Source organism: Podarcis raffonei, chromosome 1, assembly GCF_027172205.1.
Source record: "Podarcis raffonei isolate rPodRaf1 chromosome 1, rPodRaf1.pri, whole genome shotgun sequence".
Classification (NCBI taxonomy): Eukaryota; Metazoa; Chordata; class Lepidosauria; order Squamata; family Lacertidae; genus Podarcis; species Podarcis raffonei.
The window spans coordinates 41,970,933-41,983,198 of NC_070602.1; the positions used below are offsets into that span (position 1 = coordinate 41,970,933).

Genomic DNA, 12,266 nt, shown 5'->3' on the forward strand with positions numbered 1-12,266 from the left:
AAGAGTGGGATTATGTGTGCAGAACAGCAGTTCTGGGGAGAGGCAGAGAGTTTAAAAGAAGGCAAGAAACACTTTGAGGTGTAGGATATCCCTCTGTCTGGGGATGAGCTGTGAGGTAGTATATTGGATGCACAACAGGAGTGCAATGCTGCTTGTTTCTCCATTTATGTTCTCCTTGTGTATTTTGGGAGCATTGCTGCAGTTACAGAAAGCATTGGGAAACTGAGGCCCAGGGACCCAATGTGGCCTTCCATGCCTCTCTTCCTGGCCCTCAAGATTCTCCCCAGACCACACCCCTCTCCAGCCTTGCTCCATGCCCTCCTTGGTGGAAATGTCTCCTGGCGCTGTGATCATGCCTGTTGCTTGCCTAGATGGAGAAATGCATTTGTAGAAACCTCTGAGTTCTGCTGACTGGAATGAGCCCTCCTGTATATAGCTAAAAGTCTGATGCACTTTTGCCTCTGCCCACCCCACTCCCAAATTGCGCCCCTGAAAGGTTGCCCACAGAAAATGTGGCCCTGGGGCTGAAGGTTCCCACTCCTGTCCTATGGAAACTTCTCACTGCTGAGGAAATGGGCAGCATAGAACAGTATGCATAAAATAAAAAGAACCAGCTTCCGGAACTTAAAAGTGCTTAAGTGTCACAGGTCCAGCTTCTCCCATGACCACTGCAGACACCTCACCCCACCTCTCTCTCAAAAAAGTACCCTTCAACCTTGTCCTACACAATATAAATTATGTTCCTTTGTGGGATACGGTCAATCCAGCAGCTGTTGTAAATACCAAGGAATCCGTTATATGTTATTCCAGCCAGTGTCGAATTCAAAAAACTTCCTAAGACATTTACAGGTGTGCAAGTGTGTGTTCTGAGGATAAGGAGAAAGAATTCAGAAGAAAGGAATAATGTTGGATGAAATACTCACAGAGTGTAATCTAAAAGTAATTTTTCAAAATATCTGAGATCTTATTTCCATCACTGTGTTGCTAATTGGGACATCTGGTGCAATGAAATAGATTTTTTCAAGCAGCTGAGCACTTTACACAAGAGAGCAAACTTTTATTAATGGCGTGGATGTAAAAAAAAAAAATCATTTTGGCCCAATCTTTAAAAAAGACCAAGGTGTGGCCACTTCCAAACTTTCAGCCAAGCTTTTATCGGACTAGACGGAGTCAGTGTTAACTCTGAAGTTGCCATTCCAACAACATAAAATGGAACTCTGAAGATTGGAGCAGAAAATCAAGGGGACTCCGACAACCAAAACACAAACCGATGAGCATGATATGCAAAACAAAGTATGCAGCGCACAGAAGCCAGAAGCTGAGTCACTTGAAAAGTTGTTTTGCCTGCCAGGGGCCTGGAGGCAAACTGTGCTGCCACAGGACAGTTTACACATTAGGTAAAACAAGGAAATCACTCAAGTTCCCCAAGGCAACAGAGGTCAGGAACATGGAGAAGGAAGTTGGCGGGCAGTGGGCAGAGTGAGGGGAAGCAGAAGTAGTCACAGAACAACAAGCACAAGCGTAGACACCTCTGTTCTTACTATTAAAAAGAAGGTAGCGAACTAGGAAGAAAACTGTCCAGCTGTGCTAATGGTTCTCTAATATTTAATTTTCAACCCAAACTCAGAGGGGAAGATGAGAGAGATCCTTCAGGCACCATGCGCCTGTCACATAAAATGCAAGCATATGAAAAGGGTGTGTGTGGAAATGCATCAAACACACAATAGTCTTCCCATTAGACTTGAAATTAAAAAAAACCCACATAACTATTTTAAGAAGGACGCCACTGAGCATTTCAGAACTGCAGTATATTTCAGGAAAAAGTGACTTGGTAAGCAGGGACAGGGGGAGGGGGAAAAGTTATATTCTGGCCACATAAGCAATAATATGGGCCAACACAGAGTCTGTACGGGGAAAGATACTGCCCAAGGGTTTTGCAGGGTGTGTGTGTGCAGTGACAGACCTCTCAAATGTCAGAGGCACCCCACCTCTTGCCTTTCATTCTGAATCATAGCTGCAGCCCTCCTCCTCCCGAGGACTGAACTGGTTGTGCTCCCCTAAATCCACCTTTGATGTGTGACCCAATGTATTTGCTGGAAGATTGTATAAGTGGACTATTCCTCAGTATGCTTACAATTAAAAAAAACCATTCTCTTCCATCTCTGTCTTTCAGGACTGAGGCTGCAGGAAGTGGTAGCAAGAGCCAGTTGACTTCCAAGCCAGAGAAGATAACCGCAGGCCACCATTTTCCCAGGCCCACAAGACGTGGCCCTTCTTGTCTTGCTTAACTCTGATGGTTTGTTTAGTTTCTTGCTCTGTATGCAACAAAAAGGAAGGAAGGGTGCTCTATATCCAACACAGGCTCTCAACTCTGTTGGTTTTGGAATTGGCAATCCCCGAGACTCTGTTCAAGGGTTTTGAAAAAAGGGTTCCAAGTCAAGCAATACAAGCATACAAGCCTCACAAACTGTTGTTGTTGTAACAATTTATTGCCTGCCCTTCACCTGAAGGTCCCAGGGCCAGTTATAACAATTAAAACACAGCCTTAATATTAAATAACATAAAGGCAAGTATACTCAAGCCTATCCTAAAAAAAAAAAAAGCAATCTGAGCAAAAAAAGAGAGGGAAATGTGGCTTCATTTCATTGGCCCAAGGTATGCTTTCAGATGACAAAGCAAAAAGCTTTAAGAAAATGGTTGTGAATTTTTATGTGTATAGGCCACCAGATGGCTTCCCCATTGATCCTACGCATTAAGAATCAACAGCAGGATTGGCACGGAGTTTGCCCAACTGAAACATATTCTAGGAAGGAATTAAAGTGCAGCGCAACATTCTCTGGCAACTTCCTCTGCCTTCCTCAAGCCATCTCTCCTCTCAACCTACAGCACAATTGCACAAGTATGGTCCTGTGCATGTATACGTGGATACAGGAAATGTATACAGGATACGTGCTCCAGATTACAATTCATTTTCCAACTGCCTTTAAAAAAAAAAGTTCTTTCCTTCTTCAGCTCATCCTCTCCCTCATCTGTGCTTCAAGAATGGATGTCAGATGCTGGCCCTTGGCAGTTCGAATGTCTTCACTAAAAGAAGATCCACACTTTATACTCCACTACGGTACAGGCGTGAACAATCTGCCTCAGTGATGAAGACCAAGTATAAAGGATAAATGTGCATTCAGAATACTCACACCAGGAAGAAGCACCTGCACTTCCTTTCCAAAGCATTTGGGGATGTCCTCTTTACACATATTCACAGCAGCTAATACTGGTCAACTACTACCACGGCGCTGCTCTGGTTCGCCAGAAGTGGCTTAGTCATGCTGGCGACATGACCCAGAAGCTGTACACTGGCTCCCTCAGCCAGTAAAGTGAGATGAGCACCGCAACCCCAGAGTTGTCCGCAAATGGACCTAACGGTCAGGGGTCCCTTTACCTTTACTGCTGCATAAAGGGATGCGGGTGGCGCTGTGGTCTAAACCACATAGCCTAGGGCTTGCAGATCAGAAAGTCGGCAGTTCAAATCCCCGTGATGGGGTGAGCTCCCGTTGCACGGTCCCTGCTCCTGCCAACCTAGCAGTTCGAAAGCATGTCAAAGTGCAAGTAGATAAATAGGCACCGCTCTGGCGGGAAGGTCAAGGGCGTTTCTGTGCGCTGCTCTGGTTCGCCAGAAGTAGCTTAGTCATAATGGCGACATGACCTGGAAGCTGTACGCCGGCTGCCTCGACCAGTAAAGTGAGATGAGCACCGCAACCCCCGAGTTTTCTGCGACTGGACCTAATGGGCAGGGGTCCCTTTACCTTTACCATACTGCTGCATAAAGAGTGAAAAATGGCAGTTTGCCAAGGTAGCTACCTGAAGGCAGCAAGACCCCTGGCTGGAGACCAGATAGTCCTAGGAGTGCAACCTTCCTTCAGTTCTACTAACTTGCAGTGGTGCTTCCTGCAACAATCCAGTTCTGAGAATCGATTCCTAACTTGCTCTTAAGATTTAGTATAAGCAAGTCAATGGAAGCAGGTTGCCAGAAAAATTCTCGGGGGGGCCGACCGCACCGGGCAGAACATCTGGGGGGTAGGGTTAGGGGGCGCAAATCCACGGGTTAGGGGGCGCAAATTACTTGCCTTGCCCCGGGTGCTGGCAACCCACGCTACGCCACTGGTGGCGCCCTCCCTGTGGAACGCCCTCCCACCAGATGTCAAAGAGAACAACAACTACCAGACTTTTAGAAGACATCTGAAGGCAGCCCTGTTTAGGGAGGCTTTTAATGTTTGATATATGACAGTATTTTAATATTTCTTGGAAGCCGCCCAGAGTGGCTGGGGAGGCCCAGCCAGATGGGCGGGGTATAAATATTATTATTATTATTATTATTATTATTATTATTATTATTATTATACGGCTTTATTTTGCCACACACACACACACAAAATCCTTCTTCTCCTAAGAATCCAATGGACGAGGATCCTTTCACCTAAGCCATCTTTTAGCTGATGCCCCAAGGAGAATGAGGAAGAGGGAGTGGCCTGTGTTTACACTACACAGAACTGGAGGTAGAAGTGGGACTTTCAGATCTGCCGGATGAAGCGACTCAGAAAATCTTGAGACAGAGCTACACTCCTTCTCTGTTGGAGACACACAAAGGCCAGCAGTCAGGTGCAGCACCAAAGTCTCAGCTAATTCAGCCTCTTGTCAGCAGTTGTGATGACTCAGAGGCTAAATATAGAGAGCGATTTAAACAGTGCTGGCCGCAGAGCAAATACTACCCAGCTTCTCCATCTCTCACGCACAGCCATACACATGCATACGCCCTGGATGTTTTTTCTTCTTCCTATGTCTAACTTCAAAAAACAAACAGTCCCCTCCAAAAAAAAGCCCCACAAGCAGCCTAAAGAGGTACATTTCTTGGCTCTGGTGTCTTTTTGTTGTCATCGCCTGGGGCTCCATTGCCTCATACTAATCAGGGTTAATAAAAGCAACATTGGGGGGGGGGGGAAGGGTGCAATGCAGAGTTTCGTTCTGCATGAAACTGCAGCAAAGGGTAAAGGAAATGATCCCCTTTTGGGGGGAGCCCCTGGTAATCAAAGCTCCGCCCGATGATCCCATTGAGAGCCACTGACAAGAGCACCTTTGAAAGGCTGTGACAGGTTTGCCTCCCTTGGTGTGTCTTCTGCAGAAGCAGGGAGGAATTTAACAGTTTGTGTTTCTCCCCTTCTTGCCTCACTGCCATAAACTTTTATTGGTCAATATATACAGCTCTCAATTACAACTCATTTTCAACATAAATGTCCCCGAAGCCCCAAAGCATTATCTCAGCAAGATCTGGAGGCCAGAGCAGGGGGACTGGAGTCAGGTCTCCTGGATTTTATTGACAGTTATGCGGCCCTCAGTGCCGCGAGAATAAATTGCCTCCCATTTCTTATAGACTCCCTGTCTATTACAGGAGACTCTAGCCAAAATACAGTCAAGTGGAAACTGATTGCTTTTGTTGCTGTTCTAAAAGGCTGCACACTGTTGAGTTAACATTTGCAAGAGGTCTTACCCATTGCTATAATCCCATGCATCCTTATTTGGGACTGATAGAGCAATCTAATATCAAGGTGTGTAAATTTAGAATAGGGAGATTTTGGGCTGTCTTTGCTGAACCAGAGCTGCGCAAGCATATTTCCCTCATCCCAGCTCGGCCAGCAACATGCCGGCATGCGTCCCTTAACATGGCTGTTCTGGCTTAGTCTGTGTATCTTGAACCATCTTAAGTCTGAAATAGGGAGGGTTGCAGAAGTGGGGCAAGACAAGGATAGACCTGCACCTATTCGAAGTAGTCATGTGACCAGGCAACCTGGTGGAACATACGCAAGCAAAGAGGGTTGTTGTGTAAGTCAAACTCTATTTTAAAGGCCAGATCAGCCAGCAGTAGCCTTGCTGCTGAATGGAGTTTGGAATAATGGTAACTTAACCATTAGGTCCAGTCGCGGACGACTCTGGGGTTGCGGCGCTCATCTCGCTTTATTGGCCGAGGGAGCCGACGTACAGCTTCTGGGTCATGTGGCCATCATGACTAAGCCGCTTCTGCCGAACCAGAGCAGCGCACGGAAACGCCGTTTACCTTCCCGCTGGAGCGGTACCTATTTATCTACTTGCACTTTGACGTGCTTTCGAACTGCTAGGTTGACAGGAGCAGGGACCAAGCAACGGGAGCTCACCCCGTCGCGGGGATTCGAACCGCCGACCTTCTGATCTGCAAGTCCTAGGCTCTGTGGTTTAACCCACAGCGCCACCCCTGTCCCAATGGTAACTTAACACCAGCTTAATTTAATCCGTCGTAAGTTGCACCAGCTTCCTATACTTAGGATTGCACCATGAGCCTCAGTGAACTCAGCAGGTCTTACTTGTGAGCAAACACTATAGGTCCATGTTCTGCATACAAAGGATCCAACACCTGTTCCTTAGATGGGTTGGCATCCCACAATCAGGTCTGAGGCCCTGCAGATAAAGAACCTCAAAATGGTTCATTTTTTTTAATGTTTAAAAAAGATGGATTAATGTACTTTGGTATCCTGCAAATCAGAATCTGACTTTAACATTACTTTGCCTACTTACCCTATATCAGTACTGCTTGACTGCATTTTTATGCAGTATACATAAAAATAAATCCACAGGAAATGAGACAATGAGAACATATCATAAAGCCAAACACCACCTTAAAATGGAGCAAGGAAGTATTACTTATGTGCAAGGAGAGAGCCTGTCGAATCTCAGTTAGCATGGAGTTCCACAGGCTTGGGCCCACTACATTGAAAGCACATAAACTGAATATTAAAGAGAGTGTAATTTGTCTAATAAATTAATAGAGCAGTTGAAGAGAGCTGGGTGCATCTTTTTGAATATGAGTCAGCTCAAACCCCAATGTAACTACTCCCATGGAGAAAATGCACATGGAATTATGTACATTTTAAATGCTAGAAGCCTGGTTTTGGATAGTCTTCTACCTCAAAGAGCAGCTCCATAGCTTGTCTTCTTTGATAAATGTACAGAGAATCTTGGTCTCCAATATTGACAAGGGAAAGGTCTCTGCTTTAGGTGTTCATCTTGTACTGTTTTAAGGCCTATCTTCAGTTGTTTTTAAAAACTGTTTTAGCTGTTTTGTGGTATATTTGCAAATCTCCTTGAGACCTATCTATGGTGGCTGCCATAACATCAGGCCAGATCTATGAGCATGTAGGGGAATGGGGGAGATTCGCACGCTGTGGATAGAAGGCTGCCCTGTCTCACTCCTAGATTGTTCTACTTTCAGGTGCTGCCATTGGTGGGACGCCACCAGAAGTACATCTACTCTAGTTTAGCTTTTGGTTGGCACCCTGGAGGCTCCCCCAGCAGTTTACGTGCTGTCCTGTCAGCGAAGCAGAACAGAAGCTGCTTGCCACAGCCTTTGGCCAACTTTTGGGTTGCTCCAAAAGTGCCATTTGGAGCTATTGAACCAGACGGAGGCAACTGCACGGGCAAGACAAAGTCTCCTTGGCCTCCGACATCCTTCCCAACCGAAAGAAAAGCGACTGGACAGCGCTCCGTTATCTTTGCCAAAAACGAGAGGAGAAAGTTGGCAAAGAGCGAGGCGGGAAGGAAAAGACGGTATTAGCATAAGCGTAGCGATAAATAAAACCTTCAATGGTCTCAAATATCGCTCTGTACAAACACAAAAAGCCTCCCTGCCAGCAGGGTGCCAGTTATCAGTCCAAAGACTGAGCGGTGAAGACCCAGCGCTTAAGTTCTTCCCCACCTGTGTCCAGGGCTTCTCTCTCTCTTTAAAAACAAAACGAATGTTCAGCTAGGACTCTCCCTCTCCTTTACAACACTCTATTATTTCAGCTGAAAGGGAAAGAGCCCCTCCTCTCTTGGCTGCATGAGGTCGTAGTAAAGAGGGATGCTTTTGTTTACTAACTCTTCCACATGCTTGGCTGACACGCGATTCTCCGGCCTCCACAGAAAGTCTCTCTCTCACCCTCCTTTTGCTCTGCAGTCAGTTCCTCAGGGACTCGGGTGCCACGGCAACACACACACTCCTTGCCCGAAGATGAAGAAAAGGGAGGGGACCGGCCAATTTTCTTTTTTGGTTACAGGTTTTATTTCCCCCCCTCCTCCTGGGGCATTCTTGGACACATTTCCCAGACAAAGACATTGGATAGCTACACTCCCCAGATGGAAAGGGTCGAGTTACAACCAGTTCTGTGGCTTCCCTTCAGGACTCTTTTGACAGAAGAAGGAGGGGGAAAAGGCACCCAGTTAACCTTTACTACTCTGGGCAAAGTTAGCTACGCCACAGATGAGTTCCAGGACGGATATTGAAGAAATACTATCTAAGGGCAGGGATGACGGGTAGTGGAGATAATGATGTCCATAGTGGTGGTAGGGGAGATTTTTTTATTTTAAAAATCTCTCCTCATGTGAACCTTCCACGTGCACACAAAGCAACAAAATAGGATGCCACCAGACAGTATGAACAGTAGGTTTTAAATGTTCCAGTTAACCTTTTTTCACATCTGCTTTCTTAGATCAAATAACTTTGGAGACTGCACTCTTTTGCCTTGAACACACACACACACACACCCGCCAAAAAAAAAACCCTAGCTCAAGTGCAACCATACCCCAACCAACAATGTAGAAAGAAATCTTGGGAAGGAAAGGAGTAAATAAGATGGTAGCACAAGACTCTGAGATAAACAATGGGCAGCTGGAATGTGAATGTCTGGCCCCATGTGGGACATGAGCCAAAAAAAAGTGCATGCACATCCTTCTCCCTGGGTTGATCCCGAATCTGCATAGACAGCTGTCCCAGAATGCCTAAAGGAAACATCTATGGATGCAGAATGTCAGACTCTCGCCTTCCACAGCCACTGCCCACATCCATTCCGCACATGACCCAAACCCACAAGAACTTCCTGAATCTTTCTCCCACTTCTGTCCAGTTGGAAACAGCCACAGTGAGACAATGCGCCTGAATTTATGTCCCTTAAAACAGCTCAAATGAACATCTTATCTTACAAAGAGACATCCACATTATTAAAAAGTGCAGGTTTGCTTTTTAGAAAGCTTGGTATGTTCGGTTACAGAACTCTCTGGCCCCGGACCAAGGCTTTGGCCCTGTGACACAACTTGCACTCATCCTTGGAAGAGAAGCAGAACCCACAGCAATGATAAGCTCTGGCATGCAAGTCTTCACAGCTGAAGTGGAAATCTGCCCAGGCCCAGATAGCATCATTCTGGGTATGTTAAAACAAACTGGTTTTAACGGTCTTGGCTCTCCCCCAAAGAATTCTGGGAATTTTTATTTTTGTTTCAGCACTGAGATTTCTGTTTAAGAATGTTCCACAGGGGCTGAGGAGAGACCAGCCACAGCAACAGCGAGGGTAGTTTACACAGAAGTAACTGGGGGTCTGGGGGAGATGTAGAGCAGAGGGGCCACCCTATGCCCAGAGGTGACCTTAGCTCCTCTCAGACTGCAAAGAAGAGAGGTCTGAAGCTCAAGACCTTAACTTTCTTCCTTTGGTTTGACATATTAAAAAAATCAGAAAAGCCCAAGGTGAAACTTCTGACACCTTGTGGTTATACAGGTGCCTTTCCTTGCAAAGAAATTAAAACACAAAGCAATACTCCTAAATAGTGGGTTGGAGCCAGGATCCTTTAATGTGGCTATCAATACTGTACACTGCAGTCCAGCCCAAGGGCACATTTACATCAAGCATTTAAAGCACTACAATACCACTTTAAACAGTCATGGCTTCCTCCCAAAGAATTCTGGGGGCTGTAGTTTGTTAAGGGTGCTGAGAGTTGTTAGGGGTACTCATTTGCATCATGGCTTGCAGTGAGCAGGGGATTGGACTAAATCACTTCCAGCTCTATGATTCTACAAGGGGAATCTGAGTGAGCAGGAGACTTTGGGATAGTTGAAGTGAAAAAGCTAGAGCAGCAGGAGGAGGGGGAGAATGCACGTGAGAAACCAAAGGTATGCACGGTACGGAGGCATATATCTGGGGTGGGGGCTAAACTCGCTCTCTGGCATGAGCCAACCCACAGTTTATTGAGAAGAGCAGATAGGCCCTTTCCTCAACCATTTTGCTGACTTCTCAGTCGGTCCTACAGGATTTGGTGAGGGCCATTAAGAATGAAGCCTGCTCCTAACTTCATAACTCCTCATGAGGCCTATTCGTTGGTCGTGCTGCAAGAGAAATTGGCTTTATGTAAAGAAATAATATTGTTCTGCAGACTGATGCTTTGTGTGAAGGAGGGCGGAAAAACCCCCGAAAAATAAAACAGAATGGTTATTTTTAAAAAGACCATTGAACAAAGAGGAAATATGGTTCAAAAAAACAATTTCCCAAATGTATATTATTAAAACAGTAGTGTGTGTGTGTGTGTGTGTGTGTATGTATAGGCTATCTAACGGAAAAAGAAGAGAGAACACATTTGGCCAAACCAAATAAAGCATCCTCGACAGTGAATAAAGTCCCCCGCCCCTCACTCCACCACCAACACTCCACTTTCCTTCCCAAAAGACAACCTACCCTCTGTAGGTGCAGCCTGTGAAACTGGTCCGCAATGCACTGTAACTTCCGTGCAATCTGAACTTCAGTTCGCAGTTCCTGTGGGCTTTCCCGAGGTTCCTCCCGGAGGTGTGGACTCAATGAGAAACCAATGGGGTTGACATGTAAACGGAACCCGGCGTTCCCTGCCAAACATCAGAGAAGAGTCAGGGGCTTATAGCCTCTCACATATGTGAGCAATCCTTCTGCCATGAACAGCACACCGGAAGAGAATACAGCAAAATCAAGAAAATAAAATGTCTCATTTGAATTAAGCAAAGCACTTATAGCTAAACTTCAATCACCTTTTAGAAAGCTAAGGGATCCATGACTGGCAATACCTGCTCAGGACCCTCCACATTGGGCAACTGAGTCTATAAGACTCCATTTTAATTTCCCACAATGCTCTAGAATGACACTACACTGGGACCTCTGGGTTTTTGTAGGAAACTACAATGACACTCACAGCCACCCTAGAGTACTGCCGCCTCGGCTGGGTAAACCTAAGGATGCTCACAGGTAAAAGAGGAAGCCCTCCATGGGGCAGTTTCCCCAGTGGCTCCTCTGAGGGAAGTGCAGAGGTTGGCAGTGCAAAAATGGGCCACTCTGTTTGTGGAATGCTCCCCCCAGGGAAACACACGTGGCACTATCACTGTCAGCTTTTCAACACCAGAAGACTTTCCTGGTTGTTCAAACTTTTGGTTATTAATTGGCGGCATACTTCAGCACGATTTCTGGCCTGTTTGTGGTGTTCATCTTATCACAGGGTGGGGTGGGATTTATCCTTCTTATAGTATTGTTGGATGAGCATTTGGTTTTACTGTATTTTTCCAATGAATTTGTTCACAAACCTTTGTGTGTTTTATGGACTTGGATGTGCCACATTATAGGTCACTTTTAGTCTTTAAGCCAATGATAGGAAATCAGTGAATCAGTGGACCTCCAGAATTTGCTTGATTTTCCAGCTCTCATCACACCCAACCACTGGTCTCGCTGGCAGAGGTGGATGGGTGTTGGAAGCGCAGCAAACATCTGGAGGACCACGGATTCCATGCTTTATGCAACAGCAGTTCATAGAATTTCATCAGAAGTATCACGGGGCCAGCTGGGCACCTTTTTGGAGCAGATAAAAAGATTCAACCATCCCCTCAAACTGGGGATGGGGAACTTATGGCTCTCCAAGTGTCCTTGGACTCCAATTCCCATCAGACCCAGCCCCATTGGTCAAGGATTATCGGTGTTGTAATCCAGCAACATCAGGAGGGCTAAAGGTTCACCACCCCTGATTTAAACCCACAGAGGAACATGCAAACACTGTAAATGCTACATTATTTTTCTGTAAAAAAACAACCCCAGACAGAATCATGGACCCTGAATTGCCCCAGTTATGTGATTGATTTGATTTCAAATAGGCCCAACATCTGGGGGTTGTTGGATGCTGTGGGCCTCCCTCTCTGCCAGGCACAGGCAAACTCAGCCCTACAGATGTTTTAGGACTACAACTCCCATCATCCCTGGCAACTGGTCCTGTTAGCTAGGGATGATGGGAGTTGTAGTCCCAAAACATCTGGAGGGCCGAGTTTGCCTATGCCTGCTCTCTGCCATCAGATTTGGAAGGTCTGCATGTCTGATGATGCTGTGGATCTTGTTTCTTAGACTCCATTCCATAGTTCTAAAGTACGTCAGCCCTGC

General features: G+C 46.0%; 1 protein-coding gene across 8 annotated transcripts in view; it reads right to left on the reverse strand.

Annotated features, from left to right (window-relative positions):
• Nucleotides 1-12,266, reverse strand: part of BMF (Bcl2 modifying factor) — a 75,732-nt gene that overhangs the window by 45,813 nt on the left and 17,653 nt on the right. For 7 of the 8 annotated variants that reach the window (XM_053382243.1, XM_053382208.1, XM_053382226.1 and 4 more), the window contains one exon: nucleotides 10,557-10,720. In XM_053382243.1, coding sequence (XP_053238218.1) covers nucleotides 10,557-10,720 — 164 coding nt within the window. Of the gene's footprint in view, nucleotides 1-9,861; nucleotides 10,211-10,556; nucleotides 10,721-12,266 lie in introns of those variants that run through there. The other variant, XM_053382254.1, reaches the window with a different exon arrangement.